Below are 25,435 nucleotides of genomic sequence, written 5' to 3'. Positions count from 1 at the left end.
GGCGGGCCAATTTAGAACAGAAATACCATGGTCCGTAAACCAGGCACGGGTAGATTTTGCGCTGTGTGCAGGCGCCAAGTCCTGTTGGAACTTGAAATCTCCATCTCCATAGAGCAGGTCAGCAGCAGGAAGCATGAAGTGCTCTAAAACTTGCTGGTAGACGGCTGCGTTGACCCTGGATCTCAGGAAACAGAGTGGACCGACACCAGCAGATGACATGGCACCCCAAACCATCACTGATGGTGGAAACTTTACACTAGACTTCAGGCAACGTGGATCCTGTGCCTCTCCTGTCTTCCTCCAGACTCTGGGACCTCGATTTCCAAAGGAAATGCAAAATTTGCATGGTTGGGTGATGGTTTGGGGTGCCATGTCATCTGCTGGTGTCGGTCCACTCTGTTTCCTGAGATCCAGGGTCAACGCAGCCGTCTACCAGCAAGTTTTAGAGCACGTCATGCTTCCTGCTGCTGACCTGCTCTATGGAGATGGAGATTTCAAGTTCCAACAGGACTTGGCGCCTGCACACAGCGCAAAATCTACCCGTGCCTGGTTTACGGACCATGGTATTTCTGTTCTAAATTGGCCCGCCAACTCCCCTGACCTTAGCCCCATAGAAAATCTGTGGGGTATTGTGAAAAGGAAGATGCAGAATGCCAGACCCAAAAACGCAGAAGAGTTGAAGGCCACTATCAGAGCAACCTGGGCTCTCATAACACCTGAGCAGTGCCAGAAACTCATCGACTCCATGCCACGCCGCATTAACGCAGTAATTGAGGCAAAAGGAGCTCCAACCAAGTATTGAGTATTGTACATGCTCATATTTTTCATTTTCATACTTTTCAGTTGGCCAACATTTCTAAAAATCCCTTTTTTGTATTAGCCTTAAGTAATATTCTAATTTTGTGACACACGGAATTTTGGATTTTCATTTGTTGCCACTTCAAATCATCAAAATTAAATGAAATAAACATTTGAATGCATCAGTCTGTGTGCAATGAATAAATATAATGTACAAGTTACACCTTTTGAATGCAATTACTGAAATAAATCAAGTTTTTCAAAATATTCTAATTTACTGGCTTTTACCTGTAGATGACTTGTGCCTTGTGGCATTCAAACAAATATGGGCAAAAAGAGTTGAAAAACAAGAATCCAAAATGTTTTTATGTCCTTCAAAAAAGGAAGAGTTTTTTTTGGCTTTGGGGTATTGTGGAATACCTGCCAATTGTACATTGACATGTTAAAATTTACCATGAAAAACTCCCTCTTGGAATTTGTTAAAAGGACTAGTTGGTACAATCCCTGGGGGACTCTGCATGGCAGGGGCGTCTTCCTCCCTGAGCCAGGCTGGCACCTGACCGAAAAACTTATGTAACAAACTTTCTGGCCAGAATACAGCAAAAATGTACTGGAAGAGGGTAAAAAGTCACCTGAAGGTAACGTCAAACTGGACACTGCATGTTTTATTATTCAACAGTACAACCCTCCAGTCAGTGAAATGATAATAATAACAATACCTCAAACTGGGGTACAATGTTTTTTGTAGGATTCAGCTTTTTGGCAAATACTTGCGCAAATATTTCTGACTGTCTTGGTTATCATATGGCCTATAGAGCCAACCACAAAATTTTAGGGAAAGTAAATATTTTTCCATATACTAGCCGCTTATATATATATATATATATATATTTATATGTATGTATATATATATATATATATATACAAACCCCGTTTCCATATGAGTTGGGAAATTGTGTTAGATGTAAATATAAACGGAATACAAATCATTTTCAACCCATATTCAGTTGAATATGCTACAAAGACAACATATTTGATGTTCAAACTCATAAACATTATTTTTCTTGCAAATAATCATTAACTTTAGAATTTGATGCCAGCAACACGTGACAAAGAAGTTGGGAACGGTGGCAATAAATACTGATAAAGTTGAGGAATGCTCATCAAACACTTATTTGGAACATCCCACAGGTGAACAGGCAAATTGGGAACAGGTGGGTGCCATGATTGGGTATAAAAGTAGATTCCATGAAATGCTCAGTCATTCACAAACAAGGATGGGGCGAGGGTCACCACTTTGTCAACAAATGCGTGAGCAAATTGTTGAACAGTTTAAGAAAAACCTTTCTCAACCAGCTATTGCAAGGAATTTAGGGATTTCACCATCTACGCTCCGTAATATCATCAAAGGGTTCAGAGAATCTGGAGAAATCACTGCACGTAAGCAGCTAAGCCCGTGACCTTCGATCAGGCTGTACTGCATCAACAAGCGACATCAGTGTGTAAAGGATATCACCACATGGGCTCAGGAACACTTCAGAAACCCACTGTCAGTAACTACAGTTGGTCGCTACATCTGTAAGTGCAAGTTAAAACTCTCCTATGCAAGGCGAAAACCGTTTATCAACAACACCCAGAAACGCCGTCGGCTTCGCTGGGCCTGAGCTCATCTAAGATGGACTGATACAAAGTGGAAAATTGTTCTGTGGTCTGACGAGTCCACATTTCAAATTGTTTTTGAAAACTGTGGACGTTGTGTCCTCCGGACCAAAGAGGAAAAGAACTATCCAGATTGTTATAGGTGCAAAGTTGAAAAGCCAGCATCTGTGATGGTATGGGGGTGTATTAGTGCCCAAGACATGGGTAACTTACACATCTGTGAAGGCGCCATTAATGCTGAAAGGTACATACAGGTTTTGGAGCAACATATGTTGCCATCCAAGCAAGACAATGCCAAGCCACGTGTTACATCAACGTGGCTTCATAGTAAAAGAGTGTGGGTACTAGACTGGCCTGCCTGTAGTCCAGACCTGTCTCCCATTGAAAATGTGTGGCGCATTATGAAGCCTAAAATAGCACAACGGAGACCCCCGGACTGTTGAACAACTTAAGCTGTACATCAAGCAAGAATGGGAAAGAATTCCACCTGAGAAGCTTAAAAAATGTGTCTCCTCAGTTCCCAAACGTTTACTGAGTGTTGTTAAAAAGTTAAAGTTAAAGTTAAAGTACCAATGATTGTCACACACACACTAGGTGTGGCGAGATTATTCTCTGCATTTGACCCATCACCCTTGATTGGGAGGTGAGGGGAGCAGTGGGCAGCAGCGGTGGCCGCGCCCGGGAGTCATTTTGGTGATTTAACCCCCAATTCCAACCCTTGATGCTGAGTGCCAAGCAGGGAGGTAATGGGTCCCATTTTTATAGTCTTTGGTATGACTCGGCCGGGATTTGAACTCACAACCTACCGATCTCAGGGCGGACACTCTAACCACTAGGCCACTGAGTAGGTCAAAAGGAAAGGCCATGTAACACAGTGGTGAATATGCCCTTTCCCAACTACTTTGGCACGTGTTGCAGCCATGAAATTCTAAGTTAATTATTATTTGCAAAAAAAAAAATAAAGTTTATGAGTTTGAACATCAAATATCTTGTCTTTGTAGTGCATTCAACTGAATATGGGTTGAAAATGATTTGCAAATCATTGTATTCCGTTTATATTTACATCTAACACAATTTCCCAACTCATATGGAAACGGGGTTTGTACATATATATATATATATATATATATATATATATATATATATATATATATATATATATATATATATATATATATATGTATATATATATATGTATATTTATATATATATATATATATATATATATATATATATATATGTATATATATTGGGACGGCGTGGCGCAGTGGAAGAGTGGCCGTGCGCGACCCGAGGGTCCCTGGTTCAATCCCCACCTAGTACCAACCTCGTCATGTCCGTTGTGTCCTGAGCAAGACACTTCACCCTTGCTCCTGATGGGTGCTGGTAGCGCCTTGCATGGCAGCTCCCTCCATCAGTGTGTGAATGTGTGTGTGAATGGGTAAATGTGGAAGTAGTGTCAAAGCGCTTTGAGTACCTTGAAGGTAGAAAAGCGCTATACAAGTACAACCCATTATATATATATATATATATATATATATATATATGTATATATATATATGTATATATATATATATATATATATATATATATACTTATATATATATATACATATATATATATATATATATATATATATATGCATGTGTATATATGTGTGTGTATATATACAGGTATATATATATATATACATACATCCATCCATCCATCTTCTTCCGCTTATCCGAGGTCGGGTCGCGGGGGCAGCAGCCTAAGCAGGGAAGCCCAGACTTCCCTCTCCCCAGCCACTTCGTCCAGCTCTTCCCGGGGGATCCCGAGGCGTTCCCAGGCCAGCCGGGAGACATAGACTTCCCAACGTGTCCTGGGTCTTCCCCGTGGCCTCCTACCGGTCGGACGTGCCCTAAACACCTCCCTATAGGGAGGCGATCGGGTGGCCTCCTGAGCAGATGCCTGAACCACCTCATCTGGCTCCTCTCGATGTGGAGGAGCAGCGGCTTTACTTTGAGCTCCCCCCGGATGACAGAGCTTCTCACCCTATCTCTAAGGGAGAGACCCGCCACCCGGCGGAGGAAACTCATTTGTACCCGTGATCTTGTCCTTTCGGTCATAACCCAAAGCTCATGACCATAGGTGAGGATGGGAACGTAAATCGACCGGTAAATTGAGAGCTTTGCCTTCCGGCTCAGCTCCTTCTTCACCACAACGGATCGATACAGCGTCCGCATTACTGAAGACGCCGCACCGATTCGCCTTTGGATCTCACGATCCACTCTTCCCTCACTCGTGAATAAGACTCTGAGGTACTTGAACTCCTCCACTTGGGACAAGATCTCCTCCCCAACCCGGAGATGGCACTCCACCCTTTTCCGGGCGAGAACCATGGACTCGGACTTGGAGGTGCTGATTCTCATCCCAGTCTCGATCCCAGAACCGATCCAGTGAGAGCTGAAGATCCTGGCCAGAGGAAGCCATCAGGACCACATCATCTGCAAAAAGCAGAGACCTAATCCTGCAGCCACCAAACCAGATCCCCTCAACGCCCTGACTGCGCCTAGAAGTTCTGTCCATAAAAGTTATGAACAGAATGGGTGACAAAGGGCCGCCTTGGCGGAGTCCAACCCTCACTGGCTAACGTGTCCGACTTACTGCCGACAATGCGGACCAAGCTCTGACACTGATCATACAGGGAGCGGACCGCCACAATCAGACAGTCCGATATTGCTTTGGTTTCCATCCAAATTGTTTTTGTCTGACCTTTTGGAATGCACGACTCACTGAAACCAGGGGTTCACTGTATATAACTACTGAAAAGAAATGTAGGATATCCATCCATCCATCCATTTTCTACCGCTTATTCCCTTCGGGGTCGCGGGGGGCGCTGGAGCCTATCTCAGCTACAATCGGGCGGAAGGCGGGGTACACCCTGGACAAGTCGCCACCTCATCGCAGGGCCAACACAGATAGACAGACAACATTCACACTCACATTCACACACTAGGGCCAATTTGGTGTTGCCAATCAACCTATCCCCAGGTGCATGTCTTTGGAGGTGGGAGGAAGCCGGAGTACCCGGAGGGAACCCACGCAGTCACGGGGAGAACATGCAAACTCCACACAGAAAGATCCCGAGCCCGAGATTGAACTCACGACTACTCAGGACCTTCGTATTGTGAGGCAGACGCACTAACCCCTCTTCCACCGTGCTGCCTGAAACGTAAGCTATAGATAGTTATTGAAAATTACATTTAAAATTAAAGCTGCAAGCAGCATTGGTCGGGCCAGCGTATTTGGCAGGTGCTAGTCCTAAGTGTCCCAATACTTTTGTCTACTTTTAGTCTGAAGTGTCCCAAGACTTTTGTCTAGTGTACCTACCTTGTCTGCATTGTGTGGGCACGTTGGTGCTTCCTGCTTTTAAGCAGCCATCTTAAAAAAACAGCATTGCAGCAGCATCAGCGCAGCGGGTCTTTGAAGGGTCATAAAATCAAAACCGGAGCAGTTAATTAAAAAGCGCTTCTGTTGTTGTAATCACAAAGGTTCAATCTCTCTCCTGTGTTAGTTGGAAGGCGAAACGACAAACGCGCTCAGAGGAGTTCGTTTTTGAAGGAAGGTGACCGGTTTTTACAAAAGATTTGTTTTGAAGGGGGAATAGCAAATTTCCTGTTGATTTTTGCTGGGGGTAGTCAATTTATGAAATGTAGGTCTAAGTGAGACCTACGGAGAGGTTTTTGTTTCATGTCTCTCCGACCTTCCCAGTGGGAGTTACAGGCAGTTTTGTAATTTTATTCTTCCGAGGAGCAGTTTTTTATCAGTTTTATTCAAAAATTGCTGTAGAGCGCAATTTTTGAATTTGGGGTTAGGTTTTTTTATTAGATCACAGTTTTAGCCAGTCCTGGTGTGTGTGTTCAGTTCGGTGAGTTTTGAAGCATGTTAAAGGGGTGAAATTACAGCGCAAAGAGGCAAAAGTGACTGTTTTTAGTACTTTTTTGTCTTGAAGGGGGAATTGCCAACTTCCTGTTGATTTTTGCCAGAGGATATACAATTATGAAAACTAGGTCTAAGTCAAACCTACATACAAGTTTTTGTTTCATGTCTCTCCGATCTTCCTAGTGGGAGATATAGGCAGTCTAGTTTTATTTTTTCCTAGGGGGCGCTAGAGCGCAATTTTGAGTTTTGGGGTTCGTTTTTTTTAAAAAAAGGTAATTTTCGCAGGTCCTGATGTGTGGGTCAAATATGGTGAGTTTTGAAGCAAAAGGGAGTCCTTTTGCAATGGGCCATTGCGGGCCCTAATAAAACCTTAGAATAACAATAGGTCCTTATGTCCCATTGCGGGCCCTAAAAAGTAAAGCACATGATGCAGCTTGTAATATGCTGACTTGTGTTTATTGAGTAGTCCCAACTTCATCCGGTAATTCTCGAACTGTGGTAGTGGTGTGCCAAAGAATTCCGTATATACGTACTATATGGAGTATCATTGTTAATGTTTGTGCATTGTGTGTAATACACAAATATACTTGTTCAAATAAAACCTCGGCCTTGTTTTTAATGAATACTTAGGCCTACTACGCTACTGTATTTAAAATGTTGATCATTAGGGTGGTACTTGGACAGCCAAGTTTTTTTCTGAGGTGGTATTAAACAGAGGTGGGACCAAGTCATTGTTTTGCAAGTCACAAGTAAGTCTCAAGTCTTTGCCCTCAAGTCCGAGTCAAGTCCCGAGTCAAGACAGGCAAGCCCCGAGTCAAGTCCAAAGTCAAGACTGGAAAGTCTCAAGTCAAGTCCTAAGTCCTGCATTTTGAGTTTCGAGTCCTTTCAAGTCCTTTTAACCACAGACTAATATATTAACACAGATTGTGTATGCTTTTGAAACTCAGTATTTATTTATTAAAACAAGTGCATTTTAAATTGCAGGAAAGAAAATTGTGCTGACATTGCACTTTATAATAGCACTATTAACCAGTCATTTTAAACATTAACTCATTCCTTTACAGAACAAACACATTGAAAAATAAAGTGCAAATGTACTTATTTGTACAAAAGTGTTAACATTGAAAAAACATGACATATACGTGAACATAACAAAAAAGTTGTACTTTTTATATGTCAGGGCCCTATGCTGCATTGCATTTGCAAAAGACCAAATTAGCCAAGAGTCTGTCAGTCATTTGTGCACGATGGGGGCGTAGTATGATGCCACCATGGCTGAAAACTCGCTCCACTGGAGCACTGGAGGCAGGCACTGCCAAGACTCTCATGGCCACTCGGAACAGTGAAGGAAGAGTCTTCATGTTCAATGCCCAGAACAAAAGGGGGGAGAGAGTTGTTTTGGGTTGGTGCACTACTTGTAAGTGTATCTTGTGTTTTTTATGTTGATTTAATTAAAAAAAGAAAAAAGAAAAAAATTATTTCTTGTGCGGCCCGATACCAATCGATCCACGGACCAGTACCGGGCCGCGGCCCGGTGGTTGGGGACCACTGAGGTAAACAACCAACAGTATGTCAGAAAGCTAGCTAAAACGGTACACATATTCATAATATAGTATACATTTTAACTGACCTTTATTTGACTATTTTTGTCTTTTTTTAGGTGGCTAAAATACGCGGTGCTGCTGACCGCCGTCTAACGTTACGTGTGATATATTGACTAACGTAACCCTGCTTAAAAAAAATCACTGAACAAAAAGTATGAATAAGGTAGTGAACTGCAACAGATTCCCGTGTTTGCAATAACGTTATAACGTTAGCAGTGAGTTTACAGCCTCACTGATTTAACTACACAGCAAATAAAAGTCACGTTACTTAGCCAATAAACGTTATCTTACATTCAAAACTTACCGTTCTTTGTGCAACTTCAAATGCCGGACGAAGTTGGAAGTTGTTGCCTCTCCATCAGTAATTTTGGAACCGCATGTGTTGCATACTGCAAACCGTTTTGTGTTGACCACCTCGTAATTTTTATACCCAAACAAAATTATTTTAGGTATCATTTTTTGTTCACTGGCGTGTGGTTTGGACATGTCTTCTTCGTTGGTTGTCCTGCAATTTGATTGGATGAATGCTGTGTGATGAAAACAAAGTAGATCTAATTTGATTGGCTGTTGTACTGAGACCACACCAGCTGACACACGCAACGCTGATAGACAAGTACACAATGAAAAATACGGAGCGCTCCCGAATAACTTTTTCATCTTTGGGTTTTGGGGAAAGTAGCAAGTCATGTCGAGTCATGTCAATTCAAAAGGCTCAAGTCCAAGTGAAGTCACAAGTCATTGATGTTAAAGTCTAAGTCGAGTTGCAAGTCTTTTTACATTTTGTCAAGTCGAGTCTAAAGTCATCAAATTCATGACTCGAGTCTGACTCGAGTCCAAGTCATGTGACTCGAGTCCACACCTCTGGTATTAAATATTGTTTTGTGTCTTATTTGGTGGTTCAAAGTAGATTTCAGCCGTCACTTTCACAGGTGGGGGGCGTGGCTTCCGGTGACGTCACGCCGGTGGGCGCGGCCGCATGGTCTCTCCAGCCCCCCCAGTCACACCTGGTAAGAGATGCCTGTGGTGTTGGCGTGTTTTCTGTCGTGTTGATTCGATGCCTTCGTCGTAGGGGGGGGGGGGAACAGATGTGACACGTCCACATATACGCCGTCTCGTGGCTGCTCACTTCCGGTGTCAGAGACGCGCCTGGGACGTCGCGTCGAAGACCGGAGTGGAGGATGACAGCGTGAGCACCATGTCACGTCGAGGCTTCACTCCAGGTGGGAACTTTTCCACGTGTTTTATTTTTTTATTTTTTCCTAAATCATTTGTTCACGTGTTTTCTTTCTTTCACGACGCCACTGTTGTGCAGCTCGTGCAGCAGTCACGTGTCGTGCGTGGAGAGTGTTTGTGATGTTGCCGCTGTCACGCAATTATGTCGCGTTTAAAAACAAAAAATTGCGTTTGAAACTTTCCAAATGTTGCCATGGAAACGGGACAGTTGAGTCAAGACAAATCGACTTTATTTATCTGAATAGTTTTTTTTTATTCCAATTATTACCATCTTGAAACTATGTTCCCCTTAGGGACCATTTTCTTTGTAATCTATACGAAAAAGAAAAACACTATGCTTTACATACTGCAAATGTCTACACTTTCCAAGACATAAAGAAAATAATCAGTAAACAAGGGTTCAATGTCTCTCCTGTGTTAGTTTGAAGGCGAAACGACAAACGCGCTCAGAGGAGTTCGTTTTTGAAGGAAGGTGACCGGTTTGTACAAAAAATTTGTTTTGAAGGGGGAATAGCAAACTTCCTGTAGATTTTTGCTGGGGGTTGTCAATTTATGAAAGGTAGGTCAAAGTGAGACCTACATAGAGGTTTTTGTTTCATCTCTCTCCGACCTTCCCAGTGGGAGTTACAGGCAGTTTTGTCTGATTTTTCATCCGAGGAGCAGTTTTTTGTGCGTTTTATTAAAAAATTGCTGTAGAGCACAATTTTTAGATTTGGGGTTAGGTTTTTTCATTAGATGACAGTTTTAGCCAGTCCTGATGTGTGTGTTCAGTTTGGTGAGTTTTGAAGCATGTTAAGGGGGTCAAATTACAGCTCAAAGAGGCAAAAGTGACTGTTTTTAGTACTTTTTTGTCTTGAAGGGGGAATTGCCAACTTCCTGTTGATTTTGGCCCGAGAATGTACCATTAATGAAATGTAGGTGTAAGTCAGACCTACATAGAGGTTTTTGTTTCATGTCTCTCCGACCTTCCTAGTGGGAGTTACAGGCAGTCTAGTTTTTTTTTTTCCTAGGGGGCGCTAGAGTGCAATTTTTATTTTTGGGGTTTGGTTTTTTTATCAAAAGGCAATTTTCGCAGGTCCTGATGTGTGGGTCAAATATGGTGAGTTTTGAAGCATGTTAAGTGGGTCAAATTAGTGCTCGAAGAGGCGGCCGGTATAATAATAATAATAATAATAAAACCTTAGAATAACAATAGGTCCTTATGTCCCATTGCCATTGCGGGCCCTAATTAAAGCTGCAAGCAGCGTTGGACGGGCCCGCGTATTTGGCAGGTGCTAGTCCTAAGTGTCCCAATACTTTTGTCTACTTTTAGTCTGAAGTGTCCCAAGACTTTTGTCTAGTGTACCTACCTTGTCTGCATTGTGTGGGCACGTTGATGCTTCCTGCTTTTAAGCAGCCATCTTAAAAAAAACAGCATTGCAGCAGCATCAGCGCAGCGGGTCTTTGAAGGGTCATAAAATCAAAACCGGAGCAGTTAATTAAAAAGCGCTTCTGTTGTTGTAATCGCAAGGGTTCAATGTCTCTCCTGTGTTAGTTTGAAGGCGAAACGACAAACGCGCTCAGAGGAGTTCGTTTTTGAAGGAAGGTGACCGTTTTTTACAAAAATGTTGTGTTGAAGGGGGAATATCAAACTTCCTGTTGAGTTTTGCTGGGGGTTGTCAATTTATGAAATGTAGGTCTAAGTGAGACCTACATAGAGGTTTTTGTTTCATGTCTCTCCGACCTTCCCAGTGGGAGTTACAGGCAGTTTTGTAATTTTTTTCTTCCGAGGAGCAGTTTTTTCTCTGTTTTATTCAAAAATTGCTCTAGAGCGCAATTTTAGAATTTGGGGTTAGGTTTTTTTTATTAGATCAAAGTTTTTGCCAGTCCTGATGTGTGCGTTAAGTTTGGTGAGTTTTGAAGCATGTTAAGGGGGTCAAATAGCAGCTCAAAGAGGCAAAAGTGACTGTTTTTAGTACTTTTTTGTCTTGAAGGGGGAATTGCCAACTTCCTGTTGATTTTAGCCCGAAGATGTACAATTGAAAAATGTAGGTCTAAGTCAGACCTACATAAAGGTTTTTGTTTCATGTCTCTCCGACCTTCCTAGTGGGAGTTACAGGCAGCGTAGTTTTTTCTTCTTCCTAGGGGGCGCTAGAGCGCAATTTTGAGTTTTGGGGTTTGTTTTTTTTATTAAAAGGCAATTTTCGCAGGTCCTGATGTGTGGGTCAAATATGGTGAGTTTTGAAGCATGTTAAGTGGGTCAAATTAGTGCTCCAAGAGGCGGCGGAAGAAGAAAGAAAGAAAGAATAATAAAACCTTACAATAACAATAGGTCCTTATGTCCCATTGCATAAGGACTCCCTTCGGGAGTCCTTTTGCAATGGGCCATTGCGGGCCCTAATAAGTAATATGGTAGAATTATGGATGATTTAAGCGAGCGCTCTACCTTTAACAATAATATTAATACATAGTAAAATTGTGGTTTTAGTATAATAAAATACTTTTAATTCAATACAGTGGTACTATACAATGTACGTCACATTGAAAATATCATCTTATTACATTGTTCTTAATTTGCATTCTTCTGAATTTGTTGCATTTGTTTGCTTTAACTCTCTCAAAATACATTTCTTTTTTCCAACTTGAAGTCTGATAATACACATACTAAACTGGCAGTCGTACAGTAAGCCACAGAGTGCGATAGTACTCAAAGCACTTGTCAACCTCCCCCATTGAAATTCATTGAAATTAAATATACAGGTAAAAGCCAGTAAATTAGAATATTTTGAAAAACTTGATTTATTTCAGTAATTGCATTCAAAAGGTGTAACTTGTACATTATATTTATTCATTGCACACAGACTGATGCATTCAAATGTTTATTTCATTTAATTTTGATGATTTGAAGTGGCAACAAATGAAAATCCAAAATTCCGTGTGTCACAAAATTAGAATATTACTTAAGGCTAATACAAAAAAGGGATTTTTAGAAATGTTGGCCAACTGAAAAGTATGAAAATGAAAAATATGAGCATGTACAATACTCAATACTTGGTTGGAGCTCCTTTTGCCTCAATTACTGCGTTAATGCGGCGTGGCATGGAGTCGATGAGTTTCTGGCACTGCTCAGGTGTTATGAGAGCCCAGGTTGCTCTGATAGTGGCCTTCAACTCTTCTGCGTTTTTGGGTCTGGCATTCTGCATCTTCCTTTTCACAATACCCCACAGATTTTCTATGGGGCTAAGGTCAGGGGAGTTGGCGGGTCAATTTAGAACAGAAATACCATGGTCCGTAAACCAGGCACGGGTAGATTTTGTGCTGTGTGCAGGCGCCAAGTCCTGTTGGAACTTGAAATCTCCATCTCCATAGAGCAGGTCAGCAGCAGGAAGCATGACGTGCTCTAAAACTTGCTGGTAGACGGCTGCGTTGACCCTGGATCTCAGGAAACAGAGTGGACCGACACCAGCAGATGACATGGCACCCCAAACCATCACCCAACCATGCAAATTTTGCATTTCCTTTGGAAATCGAGGTCCCAGAGTCTGGAGGAAGACAGGAGAGGCACAGGATCCACGTTGCCTGAAGTCTAGTGTAAAGTTTCCACCATCAGTGATGGTTTGGGGTGCCATGTCATCTGCTGGTGTCGGTCCACTCTGTTTCCTGAGATCCAGGGTCAACGCAGCCGTCTACCAGCAAGTTTTAGAGCACTTCATGCTTCCTGCTGCTGACCTGCTCTATGGAGATGGAGATTTCAAGTTCCAACAGGACTTGGCGCCTGCACACAGCGCAAAATCTACCCGTGCCTGGTTTACGGACCATGGTATTTCTGTTCTAAATTGGCCCGCCAACTCCCCTGACCTTAGCCCCATAGAAAATCTGTGGGGTATTGTGAAAAGGAAGATGCAGAATGCCAGACCCAAAAACGCAGAAGAGTTGAAGGCCACTATCAGAGCAACCTGGGCTCTCATAACACCTGAGCAGTGCCAGAAACTCATCGACTCCATGCCACGCCGCATTAAGGCAGTAATTGAGGCAAAAGGAGCTCCAACCAAGTATTGAGTATTGTACATGCTCATATTTTTCATTTTCATACTTTTCAGTTGGCCAACATTTCTAAAAATCCCTTTTTTGTATTAGCCTTAAGTAATATTCTAATTTTGTGACACACGGAATTTTGGATTTTCATTTGTTGCCACTTCAAATCATCAAAATTAAATGAAATAAACATTTGAATGCATCAGTCTGTGTGCAATGAATAAATATAATGTACAAGTTACACCTTTTGAATGCAATTACTGAAATAAATCAAGTTTTTCAAAATATTCTAATTTACTGGCTTTTACCTGTATATATTATATTTAATCGGTGCTAGGTCCCCACAACAGCACCATTTTAATGTGTGACATGCCTTTTAAAAAGAAAAACTAACTATTAGATAAGAAATATGGTATACAGTACAGTACCGTTTTGCCGTACTTAAAATCCTTTCATTTTCTCCAATATCGACAGTGCGCCTTATAACCTTATAAGCCTAATGTACAGATTAATTCTGGTTGTGCTGACCGACCACAAAGCTATTTTATTTGGTACAGCTGAGATAGGCTCCAGCACCCCAAGCGGTAGAAAATGGATGGATGAATGGTGTAATGGTATGTGTGACCAGTAGATGGCAGTCACACATAAGCGATACGTGTGGACTGCGGGTTAAAGCCTGTTCAATAAATGACGCGAGCAAGCGACATCAAAGCTCTGATGTTTCATTGAGAATATAGAACATTACACACGGCGCTCAAAAAGCCGTCAAAATGTTTTAGTGCGACTTTGGTAAGCTACAAAACGCAGAGCATTATGGCTACCGTAGTCAGACGTACTGTGCTTCAACATACGTGTATTATTATGGTGTGTGCGTAAGGACCCCAAAATGGCACCTACTAGGAGACGTATCTGGCGTTTTGTTTCGCAATATTATGCAAAACCAACTTTTCTTACCTATTTGTTCCTACTGATGTGTATTTGGGATCTGCATAAGTCCCAAAAATAAGTACCCGCTCCTTAAACAATAAGCTCCTTCTTCTTTTCTATCCTCTGCTATTGCCATTTCTAATAACAAAGTAGTGTGCAGTTCTAACTTATATCCATACTTGCCAACCTTGAGACCTCCGAATTCAGGGGGTGGGGGGGGGGCGGTATTGAGGTGCAGGCAGCATACCCCTTCCCCTTCGAGCTTTTCTGGATGAAATGAAATATTTTTTTTCCAATCATTTTGGAACTCGCAAGCGTATTTCTTATTCTTACTCGTCGTCGCCATGTCTCTTCTTCGTTCTTCTGCTTCGTCTCCTTCTTGTTGTGTGTGCAGTTGTGCACTGAGCTCCAAAAGCCGTGGATGTGATTGTAGCGTCCCGGAAGAGTTAGTGCTGCAAGGGATTCTGGGTATTTGTTCTGTTGCGTTTATGTTGTGTTACGGTGCGGATGTTCTCCCGAAATGTGTTTGTCATTCTTGTTTGGTGTGGGTTCACAGAGTGGCGCATATTAGTAACAGTGATAAAGTTGTTTATACGGCCACCCTCGGCGTGACCTGTATGGCTGTTGATCAAACCAGTTAAAATATCATACAAGGTGTCAGCATTTTTTGACCTCTTTGAGTAAAGACCATTGTTAAACCCGCAACATTATTATGTGACTGGGCCGGTACAATGTTTATAAGGAGGAAATACGGATGCCTGGACAGCATGCGGCTGTTAAGGGGTGAAGGTTTCAGGTGAGAGAGGACGTTAAAGGCAGTATCTTTTAAGGCACGCCCCCAATATTGTTGTCCGGGTGGAAATCGGGAGAATTGTTGCCCCGGGAGATTTTTAGGAGGGGCACTGAAATTCGGGAGTCTCCCGGGAAAATCGGGAGGGTTGGCAAGTATGCTTATATCTGTCCGTAGTCTCGCTATGGAAGCGCTCAAAACTATTGGTGCAACAAAGATGACAGGGAAAGGAGACTGTCGAAGTGGAGGCAATAAGCCGAGAGACAGCTCGTATCTCAAAACAGTTGTAAGTTCAGGCACTTGTACTTTAAGTCGAGGTACCTACAGTATGTACATGAAATGGAGCCACGTGGTATTTATGCTAATAGCATGTTGACGCGAAGCAAATGAAAGTGAAAATGTTCGGAACAAATAATGTAAACAAATAATTTTGGCAAACTGACTGTGCTAAGATTTTTAACCCCTAATAATAGTTGAAGTATGGAAAATACAGAAATAATATTTCATTTGGATCAGATGACTTTGGAACACATTTTTCAGAAGGGGTAGTGATGTGTTAGGTTAACAGGACCAAGTGAAAACCCTGGAACACAACTTAAAGGGGCCCTATTATGCAAAACCAACTTTTCTTCCAAATATTGGTACCTGCCTCTGTGTATTTGGGATCTGCATAAGTCCTAGAAATGTGAATTAAAACCGTGGAAGCACCACAGAATTTCCGTTTGGAATGTGCTCCATATTGGGACGTTTTTCTGACCTGTGACCAATGTTCCCTCTAATTGTTCATGTGTCTGAGCAAACACAAAAACTCTCTGAGCCTTCAGTGGAGCACATGTGAGCAACATCACACGTGGCAATACCAGCAGCACACCTGTCTCAAACCAATCTTTTATAATAACACTCAAAGTCTGCGGGCTGTAGAGCGTTTTCTATTCGGGCTCCAGTACTATGGAATGCCCTCCCGGTAACAGTTAGAGATGCTACCTCAGTAGAAACATTTAAGTCCCATCTCAAAACTCATTTGTATACTCTAGCCTTTGAATAGCCCCCCTTTTTTAGACCAGTTGATCTGCCATTTCTTTTCTTTTCTCCTCTGCTCCCCCCTATCCCCTGTGGAGGGGAAGACACACAGATCCGGTGGCCATGGATGGGGTGCTGGCTGTCCGGGGTCGGTACCCGGGGTGGACCGCTCGCCTGTATATTGGTTGGGAGCATCCCGTCTCCGCTCGGGATGGTTTCCTGCTGACCCCACTGTGGACTGGACTCTTACTGTTATGCTGGATCCACTATGGACTGGACTCTCACAATATTATGTTAGACCCACTCGACATCCATTGCATTCGGTCTCCCTAGAGGGGGGGGTTACCCACATATGCGGTCCTCTCCAAGGTTTCTCATAGTCATTCACATCGACGTCCCACTGGGGTGAGTTTTTCCTTGCCCTTATGTGGGCTATACCGAGGATGTCGTTGTGGCTTGTGCAGCCCTTTGAGACACTTGTGATTTAGGGCTATATAAATAAACATTGATTGATTGATTGATTGAAATGAGAGGAGTCATTTTCATGAGATTATTTTGTAATATTAGTGGTTTGGCCCACTTGCAATGAAAATAAAATAAATCTTGTTTTTCATAAGCTATGGATTAGTATTGTTCAATATGTCTGGGTGGGGGTCCTGCTTTGGAAATCATTTGTACCCCTTTCAGAGATCACATTTAGTTGCCCTTAAACATCCTCATGTTGCACAATGAAATGTAAGCATAGGATGAAGTGTGCATTCCTGTAACTTTCTCTAGTAACAGCATTCCATGATTAATATCAATATATTAACATTAATAATAAATGACAGTAGAATAAGCACACGTATGACTGAGGAGTCATAGTGTAACTTTGTGTGGTGTTTGAGTTGTCCGACTTTTTGTGTGGCCATAAACGCACCAGTGGCTTAGTGGTATGCGTGTTGGTCACAGACTGTTTGTACTGCAGAAAATGACTCGTTTTTCGAGATAGAAGTTTTTTACTCATGTTTTTGTGCGGTTATGGCCGAATATAAACAGTTTTGCTCAATAAAGTGATCGATATAATTCCTGTCCTCGAAGCATCTCGATAGACGTTACAATAATTGAACGGTGTTCAATTGAACGGTGTTGACGAACACCGTTAGGGCCGCTTGTTGTCACTGTCACTCAGAGTTGCATTGCAAAATTATACAGAATAAATGTGTTTATTTTGTTTAGAATTCAGATGGGTTTGATTTGGTGCGCGGTAGAGATGCGCGGTTTGCGGACACAACCGCGGAGTCCGCGGATTATCCGCGGATCGGGCGGATGAAATTAAAAACAATAAGATTTTATCCGCTCGCGGGTCGGGTCGGGCGGATTAATTAGATATTTTTTTTATTTTTTTATTTTTTTTGCGGGTGGCAGTTAAACCAATTCGGAAATATATATACATAGTTAAATGTTGTTACCCACATACGAAAAACGAGCAGGCACCTGCTGCATATGCCACAACAGAAGAAAAAAAAAGAAAAGAGATGGACACTTTTACGGAGCGGAGAAGGGACGCCTCGCCGGGGTCCGGGACCGAGGCCCCTTCCCCCGAGAGGGCCCCACCGGGAGCCGTAGCTGAGGCGATCCGCGAGAAGGGCCCGACGCACGTCCAGGGTCACTACCGCGCCCACCGCACCGACACCCCGCCTCGTCCGCTTTCGCAGTGCGCTCACGAAAGGGGTGGGGCTCACCCTGGTTGATATAGAGAGCAGGACGGTGGCCATGGAATTTCATTTAAGGTTTGTGATAAACCATCAAACTCATTCGTTAAAAGGACTCTATAGTAATATAAAGCACATTTTTCTGGACATTATCATGCAAGAAAAGTTTATTTTTGGGATCGCGATCACCGCGTAATGATTTTTAAAGGTTGCATTACATTATTAACTGTCCCATGTGATCAGCCAGTGCGATTGGAAGTCCATGCTCAATTATTGCCTCCGTAAATAAAACTTCGGCATTTATCACATCCAAAGAATCTGTTTGGGCGACGAAAAACGTTGAAAGTTTTCCACTTGTATCGCTAGCAACGGCATTAGACTTGTGTTTTTTTGTCCCAACGTGGTCTTTTACATCGCTAATTCCTCCGTGTCCGATCGAAAAATCTTGTCTGCACAAGGTGCAATTCGCGTAGTTTTCACCCTTTTTTTTTTTTTTAAATTAATATTAGATATATAACAACGGGCGGATGGCGGGCGGGTGCAGTTCTGATCAAACGTTACATCGGGTGGATGGCGGATGGTTGACGACTTTCTGACGCGGTTGCGGATGAAATAAATTGCCTATCCGCGCATCTCTAGTGCGCGGCATATATTTGCTGTGCGCGGAGGACGCTTGAGCAGTGCGCAATTGCGCAGGCGCGCACCTTAGAGGGAACGTTGCCTGTGACGTTAGCGGATTATCCATATATAGTAGAAATTTACCCAAACATCCTTGCCTGAGTCAGCCATTTTTAATTTATGGAAGACCGGCTGTAACGCAACATTTCCATGATGAAAATAAATGAAGAAAAGGTTGTGTTGCTAGTTGATCTACCAAGCACAAGTCACGACACAAACTTTCAGCCTCATCTGAAGTTAGAAGTGCCTCACTTTTAACTTTTGTAATTTGAGGCAATGTGAGTCTTGCTTGTTTCTCACTGGCTGAGGCGGACGTTCTCTTTCTGTCTCTCTTATCTCTCCTGCTTGCTTCTTTGTTTAGTCTTGTCTTAACTTTCTTGTTGCCTCTTTTCGCACTGCTCTCTAAAATTGATCAACCCACCTCTCAACAAAATTGACAAGATCCGGTTGTTGCCGGACACACGACGGACTCCTGGGAGAAGAGGAGTGCCGCGTGCCTGGCGACCCTATTCGGAATCCTGATAACAGGACACCTGCTGAGTGGAGTAAGCATTGCTTTGGTGTGTCGACAAATTGGAAGACGCTGGCAGCCGTTCAAAGTACCCTAAAGCTGCCACAAATGATTGGGGGATGTGAGCAGAACTCTGGGCACTCAGACATGTGCGATTTTGGACTATATTGCAATCTTTGGCGACATCTTTGAGACGCCGGCTGCTCTGATGGTGAAGTATGATGAGTTTGAGGACCAGAAATAGACCATTGTGAGTGATTAGCCCCACGTGGTATGACGGACAACGGGGCAGCGCCACAAGTGGCCGGCAGCTTCGAGGCAGATGCCCTCTCTCCCCCCTCGTTGCAAGTTTTGAGTTGTATGTCGTAACATGTATGTGTGCTTTGCTATGGAGTTTTTTTCCTCACTCCACACTGGGCTCCCTCAATAGGAGCCCAGTCTGAAATTTACTTTTTTTTTGGCTCATCCTCCCCCAGCGTCCGCCTTTTACCCACCTTTTACGTGGCGCCTAAGTGGCCACCAGAGTTGGGTTAGTCAATCAATCATTCAATCTTTATTTATATAGCCCTAAATCACAAGTGTCTCAAAGGGCTGCACAAGCCACAACGACATCCTCGGTACAAAGCCCACATACGGGCAAGGAAAAACTCACCCCAGTGGGACGTCGATGTGAATGACTATGAGAAACCTTGGAGAGGACCGCATATGTGGGTAACCCCCCCCCTCTAGGGGAGACCGAAAGCAATGGATGTCGAGTGGGTCTGACATAATATTGTGAGAGTCCAGTCCATAGTGGATCCAACATAATAGTAAGAGTCCAGTCCATAGTGGGGCCAGCAGGACACCATCCCGAGCGGAGACGGGTCAGCAGCGTAGAGATGTTCCCAGCCGATGCACATGCGAGCGGTCCACCCCGGGTCCCGACTCTGGACAGCCAGCACTTCATCCATGGCCACCGGACCTGTGCCCCCCCCCCCCCCCCCCCCCCCCCCCCTCTCAAGGAAAAGGGGAGCAGAGGAGAAAAGAAAAGAAACGGCAGATCAACTGGTCTAACAGGGGGGCTATTTAAAGGCTAGAGTATACAAATGAGTTTTAAGATGGGACTTAAATGCTTCTACTGAGGTAGCATCTCTAATTGTTACCGGGAGGGCATTCCATAGTACTGGAGCCCGAATAGAAAACGCTCTATAGCCCGCAGACTTTTTTTGGGCTCTGGGAATCACTAATAAGCCGGAGTTCTTTGAACGCAGATTTCTTGCCGGGACATATGGTACAATGCAATCGACAAGATAGGACGGAGCTAGACCGTGTAGTATTTTATACGGAAGTAGTAAAACCTTAAAGTCACTTCTTAAGTGCACAGGAAGCCAGTGCAGGTGAGCCAGTATAGGTGTAATATGATCAAACTTTCTTGTTCTTGTCAAAAGTCTAGCAGCCGCAATTTGTACCAACTGTAATTTTTTAATGCTAGACATAGGGAGACCCGAAAATAATACGTTACAGTAGTCGAGACGAGACGTAACGAACGCATGAATAATGATCTCAGCGTCGCTAGTGGATAAAATAGAACGAATTTTAGCGATATTACCGAGATGAAAGAAGGCCGTTTTAGTAACACTCTTAATGTGTGATTCAAACGAGAGAGTTGGGTCGAAGATAATACCCAGATTCTTTACTGATTCGCCTTGTGTAATTGTTTGGTTGTCAAATGTTAAGGTGGTATTATTAAATAGATGTCAGTGTTTAGCAGGACCGATAATCAGCATTTCCGTTTTCTTGGCGTTGAGTTGCAAGAAGTTAGCGGACATCCATTGTTTAATTTCATTAAGACACGCCTCCAGCTGACTACAATCCGGCGTGTTGGTCAGCTTTAGGGGCATGTAGAGTTGGGTGTCATCAGCATAGCAATGAAAGCTAACACCGTATTTGCGTATGATGTCGCCTAGCGGCAGCATGTAAATACTAAAGAGTGCAGGGCCAAGAACCGAACCCTGAGGAACTGTATGTGTGCTTTGCTATGGAGTTTTTTTCCTCACTCCACACTGGGCTCCCTCAATAGGAGCCCAGTCTGAAATTTACTTTTTTTTTTGGCTCATCCTCCCCCAGCGTCCGCCTTTTACCCACCTTTTACGTGGCGCCTAAGTGGCCACCAGAGTTGGGTTAGTTACTGAAAACTAGTTACAGTTACTAGTTACTTTATTTCAAAAGTAACTCAGTCACTAACTCAGTTAATTACAACAAATAGTAATGCGTTACTGTGAAAAGTAACTGTTTAGTTACTTATATATATTTTATTTTTTTAAGGCCCCCTTTAATGCCCTGTTCGCCTTCATTTCAGTACTGTTATTGCACTGGAGAATAATACAATCTGTTGATCATTTTGACGTGCATTTGCATTACTGAACTCTGCTAAGCAATGTGGTCTACATACAACACACAAAGACAAAGATATGTTACAAAGGCCAATTTGTTTCAGGCCAGAACAAATTGACAAAACTATTTTAAGTAGCTGCAACATAACATACATAAGTAACAAACAGCATAATAACAACATAGCTGTAAACCAAGGAAGGCACACTACATACATAAAGCCTAACCAGGCGTTTTTCTCTCTCAAGGAATTCTGAAATAAAATCATGTCTGAAGCCCAGAACACTCTACACATTTCCCCAGTTTTAGTTTAGAGATAAGGAAAGATTGGCCTGGCCCACTAGCATCCCTCTTTATGTTTGTGAACTTTATAGTCTATACATTTAGAGTGATGTGATAATCAAACACTCTAGAAGTCTAGAATGAAAGAGTATATAAGAGAATTGACAGAGTGTGTGTACCTTCTGTGCTGCAATGGCTCTATCAATGTTGTCCTGGCTAGCAGTGCCTCGTTAAAATCCAGCCGCTGTTGCTTAGGAGGTGAAGTGTGTCTCTCTTTACTAGTTTTGTTGAAGCATGTTGCTTTTGTAGCTGTTTCAGCAGATTTGAATTGCTAGGATAGGATCTTTGATCCAAGACACAACTTTTTTAACTAAAATGTTCTTTTCTTTGTGGTCGACAAAAGAAAAGTAGTGAGAATATCTCCAAGTTAAGAAACTCGGCTTCGGGCTTCGCCATGACTTCTTGATAGTAAACACAGACACGCCCCCCCTCCCAAACACACACATAGACACACAAAGAGCGCGCCTCTTCTCCGTCGCCTCTTCTGCAGCGCTCCAATAAAACACACTCAGATCTTCTCAGTTTCTAGCTGATACTACATAAAAAATAACGTAAAATAACGCAGTAACCCATCATGTAGTAACAGTAACTGAGTTACTGAATATAAAAAATAACGCGTTAGATTACTATTTACCGCCGAAAGTAACGGCGTTACAGTAGCGCGTTACTTTGTAACGCGTTAGTCCCAACACTGGTGGCCACCCATCAGCGTTCCTGTTCTGTTCTCTATACAATGTTTGTTTGTCTAATCTTGAACGGGTTTGTGGTGAGAATGACATTTGGTTGTACTTGTTCAATGGCAACAAAAAACATACCATACCAAACCATACCAGAGCTTCACAAAAAGATAATCGCTTTTAATGACGGGCTCGGTGCCCACTATTTGTGGCAATAGAGACCAAAAGCGGTACGTAATAACAGTAGAAATGTGTGAACGAAATATTAGCATTGTTAGCTCGATGTTGATATGTTGGTAGCTTAGCGTTCTAATGTTAGACAACTGCGCCACTCCGGCAAAATAAGGAATCATTTTCCTAAAAACTACTTTTAAATGGATCAATGCCTACTGTGTTTGGCAGAGGACCAGTTAGTAGGATGATCCGTTGTTACGTTCGCGATGTAGCTCGTAGCGTAGCTTACTGTATAACCAGCAATTGTTTACAAATGGTCAAAGCAGCAGTGCAGTAAAACTATTAACATGATAGAGTGTAGAAACACATTTTATTGTCAACATGCACATGTATACAGGTAAAAGCCAGTAAATTAGAATATTTTGAAAAACTTGATTTATTTCGGTAATTGCATTCAAAAGGTGTAACTTGTACATTATATTTATTCATTGCACACAGACTGATGCATTCAAATGTTTATTTCATTTAATTTTGATGATTTGAAGTGGCAACAAATGAAAATCCAAAATTCCGTGTGTCACAAAATTAGAATATTACTTAAGGCTAATACAAAAAAGGGATTTTTAGAAATGTTGGCCAACTGAAAAGTATGAAAATGAAAAATATGAGCATGTACAATACTCAATACTTGGTTGGAGCTCCTTTTGCCTCAATTACTGCGTTAATGCGGCGTGGCATGGAGTCGATGAGTTTCTGGCACTGCTCAGGTGTTATGAGAGCGCAGGTTGCTCTGATAGTGGCCTTCAACTCTTCTGCGTTTTTGGGTCTGGCATTCTGCATCTTCCTTTTCACAATACCCCACAGATTTTCTATGGGGCTAAGGTCAGGGGAGTTGGCGGGCCAATTTAGAACAGAAATACCATGGTCCGTAAACCAGGCACGGGTAGATTTTGCGCTGTGTGCAGGCGCCAAGTCCTGTTGGAACTTGAAATCTCTATCTCCATAGAGCAGGTCAGCAGCAGGAAGCATTAAGTGCTCTAAAACTTGCTGGTAGACGGCTGCGTTGACCCTGGATCTCAGGAAACAGAGTGGACCGACACCAGCAGATGACATGGCACCCCAAACCATCACTGATGGTGGAAACTTTACACTAGACTTCAGGCAACGTGGATCCTGTGCCTCTCCTGTCTTCCTCCAGACTCTGGGACCTCGATTTCCAAAGGAAATGCAAACCAAACCAACCAGCCATGTCATCTGCTGGCGTCGGTCCACTCTGTTTCCTGAGATCCAGGGTCAACGCAGCCGTCTACCAGCAAGTTTTAGAGCACTTCATGCTTCCTGCTGCTGACCTGCTCTATGGAGATGGAGATTTCAAGTTCCAACAGGACTTGGCGCCTGCACACAGCGCAAAATCTACCCGTGCCTGGTTTACGGACCATGGTATTTCTGTTCTAAATTGGCCCGCCAACTCCCCTGACCTTAGCCCCATAGAAAATCTGTGGGGTATTGTGAAAAGGAAGATGCAGAATGCCAGACCCAAAAACGCAGAAGAGTTGAAGGCCACTATCAGAGCAACCTGGGCTCTCATAACACCTGAGCAGTGCCAGAAACTCATCGACTCCATGCCACGCCGCAGTAATTGAGGCAAAAGGAGCTCCAACCAAGTATTGAGTATTGTACATGCTCATATTTTTCATTTTCATACTTTTCAGTTGGCCAACATTTCTAAAAATCCCTTTTTTGTATTAGCCTTAAGTAATATTCTAATTTTGTGACACACGGAATTTTGGATTTTCATTTGTTGCCACTTCAAATCATCAAACTTAAATGAAATAAACATTTGAATGCATCAGTCTGTGTGCAATGAATAAATATAATGTACAAGTTACACCTTTTGAATGCAATTACCGAAATAAATCAAGTTTTTCAAAATATTCTAATTTACTGGCTTTTACCTGTATGTTCAGGACTTAGCATTGGAGAGATAAAGACTCGGTACAAGTGTAGCCTTAGCCAGCGTATTGTACCGGATTTGTAGCCTGGCTTTCTTACTTTTTCTCTCCGCACACATCGTCTCCTCCATGAGCCGACAACAAAACACGGTGAGCCGCTGGTCTCGCTATATCATCTGGGATGTTGTGTTGTGGCGATCACCATTGTCCTTACGGTCTTTGCAAAAACACTATAAAACAAGGATGCCGGTGCGGGGACAAAGGTCCAGGTCCGCGTGAGGGGGCGTGGTAAGGAGGGCTTCCTTTGCATCCAACAACTCCGCCTCTCGAAACGAACCATTTTTATCATTAGCTAAAAAGTGGCTTAAAGATAGGTCTTTACCTATGTAAAAGAACCATCATTATGTGTTATGTCGACGAAAATGAAGTGTTTTAAAAGTAGAAAAATAAAAAACATAACATGACCCGTTTGAGTATGAACACAAATATGATTATATTTCATGGTAAAGGCTCTTTCCAGGAGTGACTTGAGCTGCAACCTTGAACTTCCGCCCCCCCTACATGCACTTTATTCCGTGTCGCGTCATGTCATGTGCTGGGTAGGCATCAGTCTGGATGACGTGTTCTATTGGCCATTTGGCTGACACGTTTATCCCCAGACTCTCACCTTTTGCTGAGAAAGAGTGTGCAGACATGTTCTTTGGTCCCGCTGGGAGTTCAGCCTTCATCTTTGGGCATTGTTAGCCACCTGCGCTGGGAGTACTAACATGGACACGGGCTGTCACGTGAAGGCAAAGGGCGCAAGGCGTGTTTAGTGAGTATTACTTATTTTTGGTTGAGAATGTTTCCTTGAAAATTGACTGTGTAGGTATAATAATGTTACAGGTATGCCTGCAACATTTCAGCGAGTCGTCATTTTTGCCGATCCAATTCGATTCTGAGACGAGCATGTCAACTATCTAATTAAAATGTGTGTTTCTTGTGTAGACAAGGCAGGAACACTTTGACTGAAACCACATAACTCTCGTTCACACTCGTACCTCTTACCCATTTCCAGTTCTCATCTAC

At 42.8% G+C, this 25,435-nt stretch overlaps 1 protein-coding gene across 1 annotated transcript in view; it reads left to right on the top strand.

Moving 5' to 3' along the window:
• The first annotated feature begins 9,036 nt into the window (after nucleotides 1–9,036).
• The window catches only part of slc4a11 (solute carrier family 4 member 11), a 409,353-nt gene continuing 392,954 nt past the window's right edge, over nucleotides 9,037–25,435 (top strand). The window contains exon 1 of the mRNA XM_061925140.2: nucleotides 9,037–9,205. Coding sequence (XP_061781124.1) covers nucleotides 9,181–9,205 — 25 coding nt within the window. The 5' untranslated portion in view covers nucleotides 9,037–9,180. The remainder of the gene's footprint in view (nucleotides 9,206–25,435) is intronic.

Source organism: Nerophis lumbriciformis, linkage group LG29, assembly GCF_033978685.3.
Source record: "Nerophis lumbriciformis linkage group LG29, RoL_Nlum_v2.1, whole genome shotgun sequence".
In the NCBI taxonomy this organism is placed as follows: Eukaryota; Metazoa; Chordata; class Actinopteri; order Syngnathiformes; family Syngnathidae; genus Nerophis; species Nerophis lumbriciformis.
This window is presented reverse-complemented; position numbering and strand designations above follow the sequence as displayed.